This window comes from Triticum dicoccoides, chromosome 2B (assembly GCF_002162155.2).
Source record: "Triticum dicoccoides isolate Atlit2015 ecotype Zavitan chromosome 2B, WEW_v2.0, whole genome shotgun sequence".
Classification (NCBI taxonomy): domain Eukaryota; kingdom Viridiplantae; phylum Streptophyta; class Magnoliopsida; order Poales; family Poaceae; genus Triticum; species Triticum dicoccoides.
In genome coordinates, this window is record NC_041383.1 from 636,312,889 (window position 1) to 636,334,501 (window position 21,613).

A 21,613-nucleotide genomic window follows, 5' to 3' on the forward strand; every position below is an offset into this window, starting at 1 on the left:
TCATGAAGGCGATGCGATGTCGCTCGCTAAATATGGAATAAGGTTCTTCCCAGCAAGCCTCTGCTCCGGCAGTGTGTCTAGCACCGTCGAAGGGCGTGTGGAGGTGTGTCTCCGACGAACCCTATGGGATTTGATGGATGATTGTCTTCGGTGGATCTGTATGGACCAATATTCATTCATCTATATTCGTGTGTCTACAGGTTGGATCATTCTGGTCCACGCTTCTCTTCATTGGCGACAGTTGTTGTTTTGGTCCTTTGGGGACTTGGCACAACAACTTCGTGTCTGTCTACTACAATAAGATTTGACTAGCTCCGATGCGGGAGGGGCGATGATAGCGACACGTCTTCAGCTCGCTATAATGCTTGTAGTCGTCGCTAGGTGGTCTACGGACCTAGATGTAAGGTTTCTCTTACTTCTATTGCTCTTTGTACTGGGATGATGCTTGATGAATCGATCAAAATGTTTTCCTTGGAAAAAAAACATTCACAAGTTTTATAAATCATTAAAATGATCTCACCTAATTTCAATAGACGAAAGGACACAACCTTACATAGAAAACAGTTCATCAGCCGTGCCAATGCACCGCCAATAATTTGTTTAGAGCAGGGGCTTCTTTCTCCACACTGTCTTGTGGTGTATCATAACATGGCTCCTGCCTAAACAATTGCAACAAACACAAAGTTTAGCAAGCAGAGTGGTTGGTCGGCCGAAATCAACAACAAAATAACATTAATGCTTACATCATTAAACTTGTGGTGATCATTTAGCACCGCCCATGATATTGTAATGCGTGTTTTAGGCAGGGCATATGGGGCCATCAGTGCCATCTCACGTTTATAAAAGGAGCGCCTAATCAGAGGGAAGGTCATCCATCAGTAGTACTGTGATCAGAGCAGAGTTCGAACTCTTTAGCTTGAAGACCTCGCTGAGAAAACAGTCGAGTACAAGATGGTGAAGCTTGCATTCGGAAGCTTCGGCGACTCGTTCAGCGGCACGTCCGTCAGATCCTATGTCGCGGAGTTCATCGCCACCCTCCTCTTCGTGTTCGCCGGCGTCGGGTCCGCCATTTCCTACGGTGAGTGTCTCCTGCTAGCTGGTGATCTGCTCTGCGCTTCTGGCTTACTCCATCGCTTACCAAAGAGGGTCTTCTTGTGCAGGGCAACTAACGCAGGGTGGCGCGCTAGACCCGGCTGGCCTTGTGGCAATCGCCATCGCCCATGCCTTCGCCCTCTTCGTCGGTGTGGCGATGGCTGCCAACATCTCCGGCGGCCACCTGAACCCCGCCGTCACGTTCGGCCTCGCCGTCGGCGGCCACGTCACCATCCTCACCGGGCTCTTCTACTGGGTCGCCCAGCTGCTCGGCGCCACCGTGGCATGCCTCCTCCTGCAGTTTGTCACCAACGGCCAGGTTGGCGTTCAACTCAGTACCTTTTACGAACACGTCTGCAACAAATCTTTGCACGTCACACGTGAAAAGTACTTACTGGCTTCTATGTACGGTGCAGCCTATGCCGACGCACGCCGTGTCCGGGATCAGCGAGGTCGAGGGCGTGGTGATGGAGATCGTAATCACCTTCGCGCTGGTGTACACGGTGTACGCCACGGCGGCCGACCCCAAGAAGGGCTCCCTCGGCACCATCGCGCCCATGGCGATCGGCTTCGTCGTCGGCGCCAACATCCTCGCCGCCGGGCCCTTCAGCGGCGGCTCCATGAACCCGGCGCGCTCCTTCGGCCCGGCCGTGGCGGCCGGCAACTTCTCCGGCCACTGGGTGTACTGGGTCGGGCCACTCATCGGCGGCGGCCTCGCCGGGCTCGTCTACGGCGACGTGTTCATCGCCTCCTACCAGCCGGTCGGCCACCAGGACTACCCGTGAAGCGCACGGATCCGAACCTAGCTTCCTGGGCTCTTGGCTCGTTGCTGTTTCCCCTTGTGTGAATTTCCCTTTTCGATTTTAATCCACCTCAAAAATGTAAAAATGTAAGACAACCACTCGATCTTACATGAACGGTTCTGCGTTTTTCCGAAATCTTTTATACTACTTATAAAAGAGCAAACATAATCTTTTTTAAGTGCACCCCACAAAACGTACACGGATACATTACCACCGCATGATTAGTCCCACTAAACTTAATCTAATGGCTAGCCTTAACCTAATATGTTCTCTGTGTGCACTTAGCAATTTACATTGACTGACCGTACTCCACCGTGAAGGAAAATATGAAGTCCACGCCTGGTCAATTAGGAAACTATAATCACGGACACATCCTATTAAGAAACTAATCACAGACGCATCTAATTATTAGGAAACTAATCACAAACGCATCCTATTATTAGGAAACTAATCACGGGTGCATCCTATTATTAGGAAAATAATCACGAGCGCAACCTATTAGGCAATTAATCACGAACACATCTAATTATTAGGAAACTAATCACGGACGCATCCTATTAGATAACTAATCACGAACACATCTAATTATTAGGAAACTAATCGCGAGCGCATCCTATCGTCTCCTATCAGGGAATCGCGATCGCGAGTCGCCTGTCGTCATCAACCCACCACCCACGCGAGCCACAACGGGAGACATGCGAAGAGGAGCTGCGGCTTCCTCCGAACACGCACACGTGCCGTCGCCGCCTTCGTCTTCTGCCTGGAGGGCAGGTCACTCTTCTACTGACTGGAACAACTTCGCATCATACAGAGAGACCAACCATGTTTCTCCGAATATCTTGAACCATGATCCTTATGACTTCATCTCTACTACTTATAAGAAGTACATTTTTTCATTTGACTATTTTCCTGACTTGGGAGGTAAGGTATGTTTTATCCACTAGAGTTGCTAAAATTGGAAGCATATCTGCAGTTTTTTCTTTCTAAACCGGCATTTGTTGGCCCTTTTTTGCCACTGTTATTCTTACAAGTGGTAGCCTACGTATCATTATTACTACGAACTTAGAGGATATTTGTTATATTGTCAAAATTTTAGAATGTTGAGCCCTTAAAGAAATGTGTAGTACTCAAGTAACTGTTCCAAGTTGTCATATTAATGCTTTTGTCCAGTGATTAACAAGTATAATTACGCAATTTATCAATGTAATTTTTATTTGGTTGACATGTTCTATTTTCATAATAAAGTAAGTCACTTTTCTTGCTTCCAGACATTACAACACTTGTGGTGTAATAGTAGAATCGGATGGTCCAACTAGCATTTTTTTGTCTTGTTTCACAGCTGATTCTATGGAGTCAAGACATCTCTACACTTCTCTATGTGACAATGGCTTCCTCTTTTCAACAAACTATAGAGGTCTCTTCCTACTATTGTGTGGTTGACACTCAATTGTAACAATAATTCTTGACTGGAGTTTGTTGGCACTGAAACGGTTCCTTAGCTTGTCCTAAGTGACATTTTCATGTGTGATTATACTTGCATAAATGTGTGCATATGGAGAATCATGATGAATCTTCTAAATAATTTTGAGTTTTATACATTGGAAAAAGTGGGTGGTCTTTTAATACAAGAGACATGTTGATTAAGGAGAAACGATATTTCAAATTATTTTTATGAGTTGGGAATAAGAGATTGTGTACTTTATAAGGAAATTTCAAATTTATGAATAAATTGTCTTGTATTAAGTATAGTATAATGTGTTAATCCAAATAGACGGTGTTGCACGTGCACACTTATTAGTCCAAATAGACGTGCGTTGCACGTGCATATTTACTAGTTGTGACAAATTCGTGGAGGCCCCTCACGCCTCTGACCTTGTGAACTTGGAGCCCGTTGTCATTGGAGCGGGCGCGCGGCGGCAACCGCCGGAAACTTCCCTGGCGCGGGGGCGCCGGTTCGCTCTACGGTCGCGTCCCTCTCGCTCTTTTATAACCTCGGAAACTACTACTCTGCAGTTCATCCGTGCAAATTCCCCTGTATTTTCACTGCGCCGAGAGTCTCAGAGACGCTCGGACTTGTGGCAATGGCGTCCAACCTCAGCATGCACTTGAAGCACTGCTGCTCGCCGCCGTCCCTCCGATCCTACTTCGCCGAGTTCATCTCCACCTTCCTCTTCGTGTTCACCGCCGTCGGCTCCGCCATCTCCGCCAGTACGTCGACCGACTGCACCGCGTCCACGCGCGCGGCCGTGTGAGTTCATGCTCTCGTTCGTACGTGCTCATGGTTTACTAACCGCGCGCTTCTTTGGGGAATGTGTATGCCAGGGATGCTCACGCCCGACGTCACGTCCAACGCCACGTCCCTGGTGGCCACCGCCGTCGCGCAGTCGTTCGGGCTCTTCGCCGCGGTGTTCATCGCCGCTGATGGGGTTATGTACCTAGGGTAGGGTCATGGACCTGATCCAAGTAACTTACCCCAAGACATCCTTAGAAGAGGTCGCCTTCCAGTCGACCAACGAAGATTCACTCGACTGGCCTGAAGGACTCGACCACGAAGACTCACTCGACCACCAGGAGGTCAAGAGGCACTCTGCACTGCAACGGCCTGTAATCAAGTAGACTTTATGATAGTAAAGGCCTTTATGTGGGACGTTACCAGTAACGCCCCAGACTTAACTCACCTTAAACCCTCTCCTACGTGGGCTGGCTGGGGTCCTGGCGCACTCTATATAAGCCACCCCCCTCCACAGGCAGAGGGGTTCGGCATCTTGTAGTTCATACACTCATAATCCACTCGACCGCCTCCGGGCTCCGAGACGTAGGGCTGTTACTTCTTCCGAGAAGGGCCTGAACTCGTACATCCTTTGTGCTTACAACCTCTCCATAGCTAGGACCTTGCCTCTCCATACCTACCCCCCACTCTACTGTCAGGCTTAGAACCACGACAGTTGGCGCCCACCTTGGGGCAGGTGTTTTAGCGATTTTGTGGAGAAGTTGCGATTCTTCCGAGTACTTTCATCATGGTGTCTGCTGGAGTTTTGGTCGAGGGTCAAGAGATCCGTCTCGGCACTCTCACCTTCATCGCCGACGACTCCGCATGGCTCCAGGAGGCTCCACTCGACGTAGATGCGCTCCCCGTCCGCGGTGCGACGCATTTTCGCGCATGTGTCCGCGGCGTTCTGCTGCGGCAACCGTCGACCCAGTATCGGTCGGCTCCTCCATCGTCCACCCTCCCGGTCTCCCGCCAGCGCAAGCGCTCAGGCCGGTCGAGGCTTCAGCGATGGGTGAGTCACGCGGTGGCTCGCCAATCGGCCACTACCCAAGTTGCGGCAATCGAGCCCAACGGATCTCTCTACGGCTTGTTCGATCAGTCGACTGGCTCCATAGAGACTGTATCCGAGTGCGGAAGCAGTGATCCAGCGGCGGAAATCTTGATGGTCGACGGGCCCCACAGCCCTCCTGGCTTCGCCCGTGGTGGTGGAGCAGGTGACGGCGGCGACCCTGCACGAGGCTACGAAGAGTACCAGCCCGAGCCACTCGACTCTCTGCAAAGAGAAGAGCTTCTCCGCAGGAACGAGGATCCCCTGCGTATTCCCATCGCAGGAGAAACCCCCAAAGCTCGTGCCTTGGAGGAGGCGCGTCTGGCCAATTTGGTCGAGCGCACTCGACTGGAGAACCTTCAGCGAGCACTCGACGAGCGCGCGCGGCAACGAGTTCCCGACACCAGTCGACGTCAACTCTTCCCGCCGACTCAGGTATATCGAACCCCAATTCAGAATTTAGCAGCTGCGACCCGTATAGCAGAGTCCATCCAGCCTTCGCAGTCGGAAGCTGGCAGAGGTTTGCTACAGATCAGGGATCTGCTCCGGGCAGCAGGAGATCAGAATTCAGCCGTGTCTCAGTCGCGCAACAGAATTCACAGTCGATCCGTCACTGTGAATACGGTTCAGTCGGCTCACAGCCCCAGATCGCCTCCGCGGCGTGAAGGGCGTGAGAATCGGCGAGATCAATATGGCGACAGACTCGACCGAGATGATAGGCGTCGAGTGCCCTATTCCCCTCCGAGGGGTGGGTCTTACGCTCCTCGGCAGCCAGATGATAGGCGTCAGTACAGTACAGGGCGTAGGGTTCCAGTTGACCCCAGAGAGCCAGGCTTCGACGCGCGATCCATTATCGTGCAAGGGTTGGTCGACCGGAACAGAGCCCATCGAGGCGCACTCGACAGAGATGTACCCACAAGCAGTCGAGTGCATGTTTCTGGTCCTGAATGCTTCAGCAGAGCTATCAGAGCCGCAGTTATTCCCCCCAATTTCAGGTTGGCAACAGGAGTCAGCAAGTTCACTGGTGAGTCTAAGCCTGAAACTTGGCTTGAAGACTACCGAGTGGCAGTTCAGATTGGTGGTGGAAATGACGAGGTGGCCATGAAGCATTTACCCCTCATGTTGGAAGGTTCTGCCAGGGCATGGTTGACTCAATTACCTCCTAGCAGCATTTACACTTGGGAAGATCTGTCCCGAGTGTTCGTCAGAACGTTTGAAGGGACTTGCAAGCGACCAGCTGGATTGACAGAGTTGCAAGTCTGCGTGCAGAAAGCTAATGAGACTCTCAGAGAGTATATTCAGAGGTGGATCACTTTGCACCACACTGTGGAAAATGTCTCTGATCATCAGGCAGTATGCGCCTTCAAAGACAGCGTCAAGAACAGAGAACTGAGTTTGAAATTTGGTCGAACCGGTGACATGACTTTGAGTCGGATGATGGAGATTGCTACCAAGTACGCCAATGGCGAAGAAGAAGACCGACTCCGAAGCGGCAAGCATAAGCCGAGTCAATCAGAAAAGGGAAACACTAGTCGGAAACAGAAGCGGAAGGCTGAACCGGCAGCTCCTGGAGAGGCTCTGGCCGTGACTCAAGGAAAGTTTAAGGGGAAACCAAAAGGATCCTGGAACCCCAAGAAGGTAAAGGATAAAGAAGGGAACGACGTGATGGACATGCCATGTCACATTCACACGAAGAAAGACGAAGAGGGGAATATCATTTACCCAAAGCACACCACTCGCCAATGTCGACTCCTGATCCAGCAGTTTCAGGGAAAACAGTCTAAGGACAAGGAGAAGGAGTCGGACAAGGCCGAAGACAAAGAGGACAGTGAGGGAGGATATCCGCATATCAACTCCACTCTGATGATCTTTGCAGATGTGGAAAGCAGAAGTCGACTGAAAGTGATTAACCGAGAGGTGAACATGGTTGCCCTAGCAAAGGCAAATTATCTGAAGTGGTCTCAAACACCCATCACATTCGACCAATCTGATCACCCGACTCATATTGCCACCCTTGGGAGGCAAGCTTTGGTGGTCGATCCAGTTGTCTAAGGCACTCGACTGACAAAGGTGCTGATGGATGGTGGAAGTGGGCTGAATCTGTTATATGCAGACACATTGAAAGGTATGGGCATTCCGATGTCCCGACTGAGCACTAGTAACATGAGCTTTCATGGGGTTATACCAGGGAAGAAGGCCGAGTCACTCGGCCAGATAGCTTTGGACGTAGTGTTTGGTGATTCGAAGCATTTTCGCAAAGAAAAGTTGACGTTTGAGGTCGTGGATTTTCAAAGTGCATATCATGCCATTTTGGGGAGACCAGCCTATGCACGGTTCATGGCTCGACCATGTTACGTGTACCTCAAATTGAAGATGCCCGGTCCCAAAGGTGTGATCACTGTCTCCGGTGATAGGAAAAAGGCAGAGGAGTGCTTTCAGAAGGGCTCCAAGATTGCCGATTCCCAAGTGACAGCGGTCGAGTTCGAAGAATACAAGCAAAACGCAGATCCGAGTGACTTGCTGCGATCCAAGAAGCCCGCCACAGAGTCTGCATTCCAGTCGTCCGGTGAGACGAAGCCTGTTTACATTCACCCGTCCGACCCCGAAGCAGCTCCGACCCGCATCTCCACAACACTCGACCCAAAATAGGAAGAAGCGCTCATCCAGTTCCTCCGTGAGAACTGGGACATTTTTGCATGGAAGCCCGCTGACATGCCAGGTGTTCCCAGGGGACTGGCTGAGCATCGCCTAAGAGTCGACTCGTCTGCAAAACCAGTCAAAGAGCATCTTCGGCGGTCCGCCGTCCAGAAGAGAAAGGCCATCAGTGAAGAAGTGGCTCGACTGTTGGCGGCAGGATTTATCCGAGAGATATACCACTCCGAGTGGCTCGCTAATGTCGTCATGGTTCCTAAGAAGGACAAGTCGCTCCGAATGTGCATTGATTTCAAGCACATCAACCGGGCCTGCCCGAAAGATCACTTTCCTCTCCCTCGCATAGATCAAATTGTTGACTCGACCGCGGGATGCGAGAGGTTGTCTTTTTTAGATGCTTACTCCGGGTACCACCAGATCCGTCTGTACGGGCCCGATGAGGTAAAAACAGCTTTCATCACTCCATTCGGGTGCTTCTGCTATATCACCATGCCATTCGGCCTCAAGAATGCTGGAGCCACATTTATGCGAATGATTCAGAAGTGTCTACTCACCCAAATCAGTCGGAATGTGGAAGCTTATATGGATGATATTGTTGTCAAGTCACGAAAAGGTTCCGACCTGCTCGCTGACCTCGCCGAAACATTTGCCAACCTCAGAAGGTATGATATCAAGCTCAATCCATCAAAGTGCACATTGGAGTTCCTGGTGGCAAGTTACTCGGTTTTCTCGTTTCCGAACGGGGAATCGACGCTAACCCAGAGAAGATTGGCACTATTCTCCGAATGAAACGCCCTGTGCGAGTGCACGATGTCCAGAAGCTTACTGGATGCTTGGCCGCATTAAGTCGATTCATCTCACGACTCGGTGAAAAGGCACTGCCTCTTTACCGACTGATGAAGAAGGCTGACAAGTTCGAGTGGACTCCAGAAGCTGATGCAGCGTTTGCCGAGCTAAAAGCTCTGCTCTCCACCCAGCCGGTGCTTGCTGCTCCAATCAGCAAAGAGCCTCTGTTGCTCTACATCGCAGCCACAGGACAAGTCGTCAGTACTGTGCTAACGGTCGAGCGGGAAGAAGAAGGAAAAGCTCTCAAAGTTCAGCGCCCAGTGTATTATTTGTCTGAAGTCTTGACTCCATCCAAGCAGAGATATCCTCATTATCAGAAGCTTGTGTATGGAATATACATGACCACAAAGAAGGTTGCTCATTATTTCTCTGACCATTCCATCACAGTCGTCAGCGACGCTCCACTATCAGAGATTTTGCACAACAGAGATGCAACTGGTCGAGTGGCCAAATGGGCGATTAAACTTCTTCCCCTTGATATCAAGTTTGAGGCAAAGAAAGCCATTAAGTCCCAGGCGATAGCAGATTTCCTCGCCGAGTGGATTGAACAACAGCAGCCGACTGAAGTTCACTCGGAGCATTGGACCATGTTTTTTGATGGCTCTAAGATGTTGAATGGTTCCGGTGCTGGGGTTGTCCTGGTTTCCCCCAGAGGAGATAAGCTCAGATATGTGCTCCAGATTCACTTTGATTCCTCCAACAATGAGGCAGAATATGAGGCCCTCCTATATGGGTTGCGCATGGCCATTTCACTCGGCGTCCGTCGCCTAATGGTCTATGGCGACTCGGATTTAGTGGTCAATCAGGTGATGAAAGAGTGGGACGTGAGAAGCCCAGCCATGACTGGATACTGCAGTGCAGTGAGGAAGCTGGAAAAGAAGTTCGAGGGGTTGGAGCTCCATCATATACCCCGACTGAAAAATCAAGCAGCTGATGATCTAGCAAAGATAGGTTCCAAGAGAGAAGCCATTCCGAGTGGTGTGTTCTTGGAGCATATACACACTCCGTCAGTCAAAGAAGATCCTTTCACCGAAGAAACTCCGCAGCCCAAGAGCGCCACAGATCCGACTGAAGTTGAAATCCCAGCGGTGGTCGACTTGATCATGGAGGTTTTGGTGGTCGTTCCCGACTGGACGATTCCGTATGTCGCATATATCTTGAGGAAAGAGCTTCCGGAGGATGAGGAAGAGGCTCGACAGATCGTCCGTCGATCTAAGGCCTTTACCGTAATCAAAGGACAATTATACAGAGAAAGCGCGACTGGAGTCGGTCAGAAGTGCATAACACCAGAAGAAGGTCGACTCATCCTCAATGATATTCACTCGGGGACCTGTGGTCATCATGCGTCCTCTCGGACCATCGTAGCCAAAGCATACCGAGCCGGATTTTACTGGCCCAAGGCGAATGAGATGGCAAAAGAGATAGTGGATAAGTGCGAGGGATGTCAGTTCTACTCGAATATGTCGCACAAGCCTGCGTCAGCTTTGAAGACCATCCCACTCGTCTGGCCTTTTGCAGTTTGGGGGCTGGACATGGTCGGTCCTTTGAGAACAGGACGAAGCGGTTTCACGCATGTACTGGTGGCAGTCGACAAGTTCACCAAGTGGATCGAGGCTAAACCAATCAAGAGCCTTGACACCGGTACTGCTGTTAGCTTCATTAGGGAACTAATATTCAGATATGGAGTCCCGCACAACATCATTACGGATAATGGGTCGAACTTTGACTCAGAGGAATTCAGAGCTTTCTGCGACTCCCAGGGCACACGGGTCGACTACGCATCAGTCGCCCATCCGCAGTCGAATGGACAAGCAGAGCGAGCTAATGGACTGATTCTTAAGGGACTGAAGCCTCGACTGATGCGTGATCTCAAACACGCGGCTGGAGCTTGGGTCGACGAACTTCCATCTGTACTCTGGGGACTGTGGACCACGCCTAATCGGTCGACCGGAAGAACTCCATTCTTCTTGGTCTATGGAGCTGAAGCAGTCTTGCCGAGTGATCTTCTCCACAATGCTCCTCGAGTTGAAATCTACGACGAAGCAAAAGCTGAACAAGCGCGGCAGGACGCAGTCGACCTTTTAGAGGAAGAAAGGGAGATGGCTCTGATCCGGTCGACCATCTACCAACAAGATCTGCGCCGTTTCCACGCCCGAAATGTGAGAGGTCGAGCCTTCCAGGAAGGAGATTTGGTTCTCCGAGTGGATCAGCACAAACCACACAAGCTTTCTCCTTCTTGGGAAGGCCCCTTCATAGTCACCAAGGTCCTCCACAATGGGGCGTACCGTCTTTACAACGTCGAGCATAATTTCGACAAGCCCCGAGCTTGGAACGCGGAGCTACTCTGCCCATTCTACACTTAAGTTTTATCATTCGGATGAGTTGCAATAAAGTACTTTTGTAGTTCATGGACCTCAAAATAATAGTGTCATAGTTCCTCCATAATATCTGTCACTTTTTATTTTTGTCCAATGAAATTCCCCTCAGTGGGTGACTTAGCTGCGAATCCGTTTCGCCTAAGTTTGTAAAAATCCTACCGAGTGGTGAGCCAGACTCCCACTCGGAGGCTTAGCTGCGAATCCGTTTCGCCTAAGTTATCAAAATCCTACCGAGTGGTAAGTCAGCCTTCCACTCGGAGGCTTAGCTGCAGCCTCGTGCTCGCCTAAGTTATAAAAATCCTACCGAGTGAAGAGCAACCCTCTCACTCGGAGGCTTAGCTGCAGTCCAAGGACTCGCCTAAGTTATAAAAATCCTACCGAGTGAAGAGCAACCCTCTCACTCGGGGGCTTAGCTGCAGCCATGTGCTCGCCTAAGTTATAAAAATCCTACCGAGTGAAGAGAAACCCTCTCACTCGGGGGCTTAGCTGCAGTCCAAGCACTCGCCTAAGTTATAAAAATCCTACGGAGTGAAGAGCAACCCTCTCACTCGGGGGCTTAGCTGCAGTCCGAGCACTCGCCTAAGTTGTAAAAATCCTACCGAGTGGTGAGCCAGCCTTCCACTCGGGGGCTTAGCTGCAGTCCAAGCACTCGCCTAAGTTATAAAAATCCTACCGAGTGAAGAGCAACCCTCTCACTCGGGGGCTTAGCTGCAGTCCGAGCACTCGCCTAAGTTGTAAAAATCCTACCGAGTGGTGAGCCAGCCTTCCACTCGGAGGCTTAGCTGCAGTCCAAGGACTCGCCTAAGTTATAAAAATCCTACCGAGTGAAGAGCAACCCTCTCACTCGGGGGCTTAGCTGCAGCCATGTGCTCGCCTAAGTTATAAAAATTCCACCGAGTGAAGAGCAACCCTCTCACTCGGGGGCTTAGCTGCAGCCATGTGCTCGCCTAAGTTATAAAAATCCTACCGAGTGGTAAGCCTGACTTCCACTCGGAGGTTTGGCTGCGGCCCAGTGCTCGCCTAAGTGGACCGCAGGATAAGTCGATTGCAATAAAGGCGCCTTGCTTTGAACCTGCAAAAGACATTTCGAGCCGAAGGCAATCGTATTCAAGCACCAAATTCAAGTTTGAATCGGCATCTAAAGGAACCGAAAGTGCTCAGGCATCAAGCCCGTTAAGGTTTGTCGGTTACAATTCCACTCGGCATACCGAGGCAAATTTAAAAGTATCGAGCCAGAAGAAGTTTTTTACCCCTCCTGTGGAGGGCTGGAAGGTGCAACGAATTCATCAAGGTCAATTCCGTCGGCGATCCGAGTGGCAGCTGCAAGGAAAGTTTCCATAAAGGACCTGAAGTCGTGCTTCTTGGTATTGGCCACCCGAAGGGCCGCCAGCTTCTCTTCTCGCGCATCTTTGCAGTGGACTCGGGCCAGACACAGAGCGACATCTGCACCACACCGAGCCGAGGACTTCTTCCACTCCTGCACTCGACCAGGGATTGTGTTCAAGCGGGCCATCAGCGACTCAAGGTCATTCTGAAGTGTCTCCTCAGGCCAGAGCGTCGAGTCGATGCGAGATGTGGCGGCCTTCAGCCTTGCGAGATAGTCCACGACAGCTGCAACACGAGACTCCAGTCGGAAAACATCCATGGCAACTTCGTCGTTCACCGGAGAATTGACGGGGTCGAGGTTTGGCTCCAGTCGGCTGGTTTCTTCTTCAAAGTTTTGACAAAATTCTGCAAGGATGATCACTAAGTCAAGGGGATAGTCGAATGGAAAAAGCCACAATTGGAAATATTTGCCAAACATGGAGGTTTACCTTCAAGCATAAGAAACAGCTTCTTGGCAAGTCCACTCAGGAAAGCCTCCAGATCAGTTTTCTTCCCAGTCAATTTGCTGACTTGGTCGGTCAGGGCAGCTTTATCAGTTTTCAGTCGACTGATCTCCTTGTTGGCAATCCCAAGAGCAGCTTTCAGATTGGTATTGTCTTGTTCGAGCTTGGTGACTGAAGCTAACCTCTCGTCAGCAAGCTTGATCTTCTCAGCTAGCTCAAGGTCTTTCTTCTGCTGGGCCTCCCTTACCTTACCTGCAAGTTACAGCAAGATCATATTTTGAAACAAGCAAGGGGAAAAGCAGTCGTCAGGGTCTCACCAAACATACCTTCGGTCTCCTCCTTTGCCTTTGTCAGCTTCTCCTGAACCAGCTTCAAGCTCAGCTTGACTTGAGTATGTTTTTGTTCCAGCTCTGAGTAGCGAGCCACAAGATCACAGGAGTTCTGCGAAGAACCAATCGACTAAATGTCAAATATAATTCACTTCCGAGTGAAAAAGAGAAAAACACACGTTTCTAAGACTACAGCCAAATACAAGCATTCGACCGTAGTCTCGGGGACTACACCCAGTGGGTGCACTCAGCGTGCCCCCACTAATCCCGATGAAGACAAAGTCGACCAGTCGACCTCAAAAAAAAAAGATGCATTCTCTAAGACTGTGATCAACTGCAAGCAGTCGACCACAGTCTCGGGGACTACACCCAGTGGGTGCACTCAGCGTGCCCCCACCGGTTTGTGAAATCCAGTCGACCAGTCGACTGACAGAAAGATTGACATCATAAAGCCTAAGGCCAACTGCCAGCAGTCGACCTTAGCCTTGGGGACTACACCCAGCGGGTGCACTCAGCGTGCCCCCGCTAACACGGAGTTTATTCGACACCCAGTGGGTGCACTCAGCGTGCCCCCACCGGTTTGTGAAATCCAGTCGACCAGTCGACTGACAGAAAGATTGACATCATAAAGCCTAAGGCCGACTTCCAGCAGTCGACCTTAGCCTTGGGGACTACACCCAGCGGGTGCACTCAGCGTGCCCCCGCTAACACGGAGTTTATTCGACACACCCACTGGGTGACTACTATAAATTCCGGAAAAGAAAAGTTTTTGGTAGCATATCCAACAGAACAAACAGCGGTCGACTGACCTGGACATTACTTTGGAGGGCAGAGCTGGCGTCATAAGCTGCCTGGCTCGCGTCCCGGATGGTCTTCAGCTGCTCCATCATGAGTCCCGCCTGGCGTATTGCTTCCTTCGCTGCGCCACCTTGGTCCTCGGGGACGTGGTGCGTCGTGAAGAGGGAGGGCTGCTGAGCACTCGTCAGTGGATTTGCGAAGGACACCGTGTGTCGAGTGGTGTTCTCTTCCTCCACAGTCAGAATCTCAGGCGCTGTCACATCCTGAGGCACCCTACTGGCGGACGCTTTCCGACTCCTCTTGCGTGTCAGTGGTTCTTCATCCTCGTCGTCGTCAGGGAGATTGATAACAGTGTTGGGTGGAGCTGCGGAGAAGAATCAGGATCAGAGATCGCGAGTCAGTCGACTAAGAACGGTGTTAAGAATACAGTACCTGGGTTCGAAGTTGCTGCATCCTCCATCTCGTGGTCGTCAGCCCGGGCCGAGGTCTCAGAAGTGGCAGCACTGCAACTCCAAAGGATCAGTCGACTAACTTCAGCGTCGACCAGAGATAAAGTTCACACAGAATAAGAAAATATGAGCAGCACAGTTACCCTGATATGGTGGGGATGGACACCTTCATCTTCGGCAAGAGTTTGATCGGCTTCGACGAGGCTGCCCTGGGCTGCTTCGGCGCCTTTTCAGTCGGCACCGGAGAGGTGGTCCGAGGGCGCTTGGTCGACTGAGTGGCGGTCACAACCCCCTTACCACGTTCAGTTGAAGGGTCGTGGACAAGCTTCGACCGCCTTTCTGAGCGCGGCGGTACGACCTCCTCCTCCTCCTCTTCCTCGTCCTCGACGTCGTCTTCATCACCGACATCATCATCATCGTCGTCATCATCCTCTGCAACATCCGAGTCCCATTCCTCCTCTTCCTGGCTCTCGCCCCCGCTCGCCTCGCCCTCCTCAGTCGAAGCTTGTGCCCCATTGGGCATCGAGTACAGCTCGGTGAGGGCCTAGCAGATGCCCAGATAAGGATCAGTCGACCAGTCGGCAGGGTTAACAGAAATGAATACGACGAGGGCGCAGCGGAGAGCAGAGCAAGTGTACCTTGTTTGAGTCGCTGTTGTGGTCGAGTGGAGGAATCCTTCTGGCTCCGCGTGGGTTGTCCTTGTTTCCGGTGACGGCTGCCATCCATCTTTCCAGAGTGACATCGTCGACTGCTTCTGGATGGACTCTAGTCTCGTCTTCGGTCCCACAGTACAACCACATGCAGTGGCTCCGGAACTGGAGAGGCTGGATGCGACGCCTGAGGAAAACCTCCAGGAGGTCCATGCCCGTCACTCCCTCCCGAACCAACTGCACCACGCGCTCCATCAACATCTTCACGTCAGCTTTCTCCTCTAGAATCAGCTTCAGAGGAGAAGGCTTGCTCACTCGGTCCATGGTGAACGGAGGGAGTCCACTCGACTGCCCTGGCGTCGACTGGACCTGGCAGTAGAACCAAGTCGACTGCCAGCCTCTGACGGACTCGGGAAAGGTCATGGGCGGGAAGGTGCTCTTATTCCTCACCTGAATCCCCAGGCCTCCGCACATTTGGACGACTCGGGTTTTCTCATCACCTGGGCTCGCCTTCTTCACGGTCTGAGATCGACACGTGAATATACGTTTGAACAAACCCCAGTGCGGTCGACAGCCCAAGAAACCCTCACACATGGACACGAACGCGGCAAGATAGGCAATGGAGTTTGGGGTAAAGTGGTGGAGCTGCGCTCCGAAGAAGTTCAAAAAGCCACGAAAGAAAACACTCGGCGGCAAGGAAAACCCGCGATCAACATGGGTGGCCAAAAGCACACACTCACCCTCTTCTGGCTGGGGCTGCCACTCCTTCCCCGGAAGCCTCGCAGCTCCGTGGGGGATCAAGCCCTCGTTGGCCATGTCGAGGAGGTCATTCTTCGTGATGGTCGACTGGATCCAGTCTCCTTGGACCCAGCCCTTCGGCAAGCGGGATCTGGACGAGGACCCTCCGCGGCTGGTGGATCTCCCCTTCGCCTTCTCCGACGCCGACGCCTTCTTTGCACGCTCCAGCGCCGCCGTCTTCTCCTTGGCCATGGTCGCCGGCGAGATGCGCGAAGGGAAGTGGTGCGGGGGCGAGAGCGAGCACGCCGAGCAGGGAGGAAGGAAGCAGAGAGAGGGGGAGAATGCTAAGGCGCAGCACAGAAATCCTCGCCGGGCACATTTATAAGGTCCCTTCCGAGTGGATGACAGGTGGGCCCGGTCGATCTAATCATATCTGGAACAGTTATGCAGACGGGATACGTGGCGAAAAAGGCGGCGCGGAGATCGAGGCGTCCATGCCCCGTCCCATCCGAACGCCGCGGTCCGCCCCGCTTCGCGCGCGCCCCAAAATTTCGCATCCCGCGGAATCCGCGAGCAACAAATCAGTCTGTCAGGCGCGGTGTTTCCGGCGATCCGTCGCTCGGAGATCGTCGGAGCCTGAAAGATCACTCGACGCAAAAACAGAATGGATCAAGTCGACTGAAGGCAAGTTGTTTCCTGTCGACGAAGGGATTCTTTGGTCCAGAACAACGCACAACCGGAGCGCAAAGGTTAATCGGAATCGACATCAACTCCTTCTTCACTCGAAGCCTCAATCCATTCGGGGGCTAATGATGGGGTTATGTACCTAGGGTAGGGTCATGGACCTGATCCAAGTAACTTACCCCAAGACATCCTTAGAAGAGGTCGCCTTCCAGTCGACCAACGAAGATTCACTCGACTGGCCTGAAGGACTCGACCACGAAGACTCACTCGACCACCAGGAGGTCAAGAGGCACTCTGCACTGCAACGGCCTGTAATCAAGTAGACTTTATGATAGTAAAGGCCTTTATGTGGGACGTTACCAGTAACGCCCCAGACTTAACTCACCTTAAACCCTCTCCTACGTGGGCTGGCTGGGGTCCTGGCGCACTCTATATAAGCCACCCCCCTCCACAGGCAGAGGGGTTCGGCATCTTGTAGTTCATACACTCATAATCCACTCGACCGCCTCCGGGCTCCGAGACGTAGGGCTGTTACTTCTTCCGAGAAGGGCCTGAACTCGTACATCCTTTGTGCTTACAACCTCTCCATAGCTAGGACCTTGCCTCTCCATACCTACCCCCACTCTACTGTCAGGCTTAGAACCACGACAGCCGCCGACGTCTCCGGCGGCCACGTCAACCCGGCCGTGACCTTCGCCTTCGCCATCGGCGGCCACATCGGTGTCCCGACCGCCATCTTCTACTGGACGTGCCAACTGCTCGGCTCCACGCTCGCCTGCCTCGTCCTCCACTTCCTCTCCGCCAGCCAGGTACGTGCATTACCATCGATCGATCACTTCCACTATTCCTAGTCATACATCTCAGAATGCTCGCGCCCGTGTGTGTGTCTCCAGGCCGTGCCGACGACGAGGATCGCGGTGGAGATGACCGGGTTCGGCGCGTCGATCGTGGAGGGGGTGATGACGTTCTTGCTCGTGTACACCGTGCACGTCGCCGGCGACCCTCGTGCACAAGGCAGGAAGGGGCTCGCGACGACGGTGCTGGGCGCGCTGGTGGTCGGGCTCGTGACGGGCGCCTGCGTGCTGGCGGCGAGCTCCCTCACGGGCGCGTCCATGAACCCCGCGCGGTCGTTCGGGCCGGCGGTTGTCAGCGGCGACTTCAAGAACCAGGCCGTGTACTGGGCCGGCCCCATGATCGGCGCAGCCGTGGCGGCGCTGGTACATCAGAACCTGGTGTTCCCGTCCGCGCCGGAGCCGCTGCCGCACGAGTCGCGGCATGGGAGCGTGCTAACAGTGGTGGTGTGATTTGTGACCTCGTATTTGCTGAACTTCTAGTAGTGTTAGTGTGTTATAATTGTTTCAGGATCAGGACTAATGTGTGTTTGTAATGGTTATATGTGTGATGTTCGTGCAATAATCAAAGCATGGATGTAAATTATCTGTAGCTTTTTGAGTACTATTATCATAATGTGTGTTTGTAGCTTTGCAATAATGGAAGCATGCTTGTAAATAATGTTTTAAGTCCAATCATCATAAACTCTTAGAGTTTGTAGCATATTCCATGGAAGCACTACTTTGAGCACATTCCACCTAAGAAAATATAAAAGCAAAAAATAGATAACTTGAGTTCAACTAAAAAAATGTTAAAAAATGGAAGCAATACTTTGAGCACATTCCACCTAGCATATACAGATATGGCCTCGAAACACTGAGACCGGAAGGTCGAGTGTGAATCATATAGTAGATATGATCAACATAGTGATGTTCACCATTGAAAACTACTCCATTTCACGTGATGATCGGACATGGCTTAGTTGATTTGTAACATTGTGATCACTTAAATGATTAGAGGGATGTCTATCTAAGTGGGAGTTCTTAAGTAATATGATTAATTGAACTTTAATTTATCATGAACTTAGTACCTGATAGTATTTTTGCTTGTCTATGTTATTGTAGATAGATGGCTCGTGCTATTGTCCCGTTGAATTTTAGTGTGTTCCTTGAGAAAGCTAAGTTAAAAGATGATGCTAACAATTACATGGACTGGGTCCGTAACTTGAGGATTATCCTCATTGCTGCATAGAAGAATTATGTCTGGAAGCACCGCTGGGTGTCAGGCCTGCTGCAGATGCAACTGACGATGTTAAGAACGTCTGGCAGAGCAAAGCTGATGACTACTCGATAGTTCAGTGTGCCATGCTTTACGGCTTAGAACCGGGACTTCAACAATGTTTTGAACGTCATGGAGCATATGAGATGTTCCAGGAGTTGAAATTAATATTTCAAGTAAATGCCCGGATTGAGAGATATGAAGTCTACAATAAGTTCTATAGCTGCAAGATGGAGGAGAATAGTTCTGTCAGTTAACATATACTCAAAATGTCTGGGTATAATAATCACTTGATTCAAGTGGGAGTTAATCTTCCTGATGATAGTGTCATTGACAGAATTCTTCAATCACAGCCACCAAGCTATAAGAGCTTCGTGATGAACTATAATATGCAAGGGATGAACAAGACTATTACCGAGCTCTTCGCAATGCTAAAAGCCGCGGAGGTAGAAATCAAAAAGGAGCATCAAGTGTTGATGGTCAACAAGACCACTAGTTTCAAGAAAAATGGTAAAGGGAAGAAGAAGGGGAACTTTAACAAGAACGGCAAACAAGTTGCCGCTCAAGAGAAGAAACCTAAGTATGGATCTAAACCTGAGACTGAGTGCTTCTACTGCAAAGGGACTGGTCACTGGAAGCGGAACTGCCCAAGTATTTGGCGGATAAGAAGGATGGCAAGGTGAACAAAGGTATATGTGATATACATATTATTGATGTGTACCTTACTAATGCTCGCAGTAGAACTTGGGTATTTGATACTGGTTCTGTTGCTAATATTTGCAACTCAAAACAGGGACTACGGATTAAGCGGAGATTGGCTAAGGACGAGGTGACGATGCGCGTGGGAAATGGTTCCAAAGTCGATGTGATCGCGGTCGGCACGCTACCTCTACGTCTACCTTCGGGGTTAGTTTTAGACCTGAATAATTGTTATATGGTGCCAGCGTTAAGCATGAACATTATATTTGGATCTTGTTTGATGCAAGACGGTTATTCATTTAAATCAGAGAATAATGGTTGTTCTATTTATATGAGTAATATCTTTTATGGTCATGCACCCTTGAAGAGTGGTCTATTTTTGTTGAATCTCGATAGTAGTGATACACATATTCATAATGTTGAAGCAAAAAGATGCAGAGTTGATAATGGTAGTGCGACTTATTTGTGGCACTGCCATTTGGGTCATATTGGTGTAAAGCGCATGAAGAAACTCCATACCGATGGACTTTTGGAATCACTTGATTATTAATCACTTGGTTCTTGCGAACCATGCCTCATGGGCAAGATGACTAAAACGCAGTTCTCTGGAACTATGAAGCGAGCAACAGATTTATTGGAAATCATACATAGTGATGTATGTGGACCAATGAACATTGAGGCTCGCGGCGGGTACCGTTATTTTCTCACCTTCACTAATGATTTGAGCAGATATGGGTATATCTACTTAATGAAACATAAGTCTAAAACATTTGAAAAGTTCAAAGAATTTCAGAGTGAAGTGGAAAATCATCGTAACAAGAAAATAAAATTTCTACGATCTGATCGTGGAGGAGAATATTTGAGTTACGAGTTTGGTCTACATTTGAAACAATGCAGAATAGTTTCGCAACTCACGCCACCCAGAACACCACAACGTAATGGTGTGTCTGAATGTCGTAATCGTACTTTACTCGATATGGTGCGATCAATGATGTCTCTTACTGATTTACCACTATCATTTTGGGTTATGCTTTTTTAGACAACTGCATTCACGTTAAATAGGGCACCATCAAAATCCGTTGAGACGACGCCTTATGAATTGTGGTTTGACAAGAAACCAAAGTGGTCGTTTCTTAAAGTTTGGGGCTGCGATGCTTATGTAAAGAAACTTCAACCTGATAAGCTCGAACCCAAATCAGAGAAATGTGTCTTCGTAGGATACCCAAAAGAGATTATTGGGTACACCTTCTATCACATATCCGAAGGCAAGACTTCTGTTGCTAAATTTGGATCCTTTCTAGAGAAGGAGTTTCTCTCGAAAGAAGTGAGTGGGAGGAAAGTAGAACTTGATGAGGTAACTGTACTTGTTCCCTTATTTGGAAAGTAGTTCATCACATAAACCGGTTCTTGTGACGCCTACACAAATTAGTGAGGAAGCTAATGATATTGATCATGAAACTTCAGATCAAGTTACTACCGAACCTCGTAGGTCAACTAGAGTAAGATCCGCACCAGAGTGGTACGATAATCCTATTCTGGAAGTCATGTTACTTGACCATGGCGAACCTACGAACTATGAGGAAGCGAAGATGAGCCTAGATTCCGCAAAATGGCTTGTGGCCATGAAATCTGAGATGGGATCCATGTATGAGAAAAAAGTATGGACTTTGGTTGACTTGCCCGATGATCGACAAGCCATCGAGAATAAATGGATCTTCAAGAAGAAGACTGACGCTGATGGTAATGTTATTGTCTACAAAGCTCGACCTGTTGCGAAAGGTTTTTGACAAGTTCAAGGGTTGACTATGATGAGACTTTCTCACCCGTAGCGATGCTTAAGTCTGTCCGAATAATGTTAGCAATTGCCGCATTTTATGATTATGAAATATGGCAAACGGATGTCAAAATTGCATTCTTGAATGGATTTCTAGAAGAAGAGTTGTATATGATCCAACCAGAAGGTTTTGTCAATCCAAAAGGTGCTAACAAAGTGTGCAAGCTCCAACAATCCATTTATGGACTGGTGCAAGCCTCTCGGAGTTGGAATAAACGCTTTGATAGTATGATCAAAGCATATGGTTTTATACAGACTTTTGAAGAAGCCTGTATTTACAAGAAAGTGAGTGGGAGCTCTGTAGCATTTCTGATATTATATGTAGACGACATATTGTTGATTGGAAATGATATAGAATTTCTGGATAGCATAAAAGGATACTTGAATAAAAGTTTTTGAATGAAAG

The 21,613-nt window shown here is 50.0% G+C and overlaps 2 protein-coding genes across 2 annotated transcripts; both read left to right on the plus strand.

Moving 5' to 3' along the window:
- The first annotated feature begins 873 nt into the window (after positions 1 to 873).
- Positions 874 to 2,030, plus strand: LOC119365301 (aquaporin TIP2-3-like). The gene is made up of 3 exons (XM_037630918.1): positions 874 to 1,078; positions 1,161 to 1,411; positions 1,509 to 2,030. Exons 1-3 carry the CDS (start codon positions 952 to 954, stop codon positions 1,875 to 1,877), a joined length of 747 nt encoding a protein of 248 aa, XP_037486815.1. The 5' UTR covers positions 874 to 951; the 3' UTR covers positions 1,878 to 2,030.
- Positions 2,031 to 3,738: 1,708 nt separating this feature from the next.
- On the plus strand, positions 3,739 to 18,075 carry LOC119368163 (probable aquaporin TIP5-1). The gene is made up of 5 exons (XM_037633489.1): positions 3,739 to 4,103; positions 4,218 to 4,302; positions 12,267 to 12,274; positions 17,217 to 17,374; positions 17,459 to 18,075. Exons 1-5 carry the CDS (start codon positions 3,977 to 3,979, stop codon positions 17,867 to 17,869), a joined length of 789 nt encoding a protein of 262 aa, XP_037489386.1. The 5' UTR covers positions 3,739 to 3,976; the 3' UTR covers positions 17,870 to 18,075.
- Positions 18,076 to 21,613: the final 3,538 nt, after the last annotated feature.

Bases quoted from the DNA above. Each gene is read 5' to 3' on its own strand.
- LOC119365301 (XM_037630918.1), top strand. From the start codon at position 952: ATGGTGAAGCTTGCATTCGGAAGCTTCGGCGACTCGTTCAGCGGCACG. The intron at 1,079-1,160 runs GTGAGTGTCTCC...CTTCTTGTGCAG, and splicing joins CGGGTCCGCCATTTCCTACG to GGCAACTAACGCAGGGTGGC. The intron at 1,412-1,508 runs GTTGGCGTTCAA...TGTACGGTGCAG, and splicing joins AGTTTGTCACCAACGGCCAG to CCTATGCCGACGCACGCCGT.
- LOC119368163 (XM_037633489.1), top strand. From the start codon at position 3,977: ATGGCGTCCAACCTCAGCATGCACTTGAAGCACTGCTGCTCGCCGCCG. The intron at 4,104-4,217 runs GTACGTCGACCG...TGTGTATGCCAG, and splicing joins CGGCTCCGCCATCTCCGCCA to GGATGCTCACGCCCGACGTC. The intron at 17,375-17,458 runs GTACGTGCATTA...GTGTGTCTCCAG, and splicing joins ACTTCCTCTCCGCCAGCCAG to GCCGTGCCGACGACGAGGAT.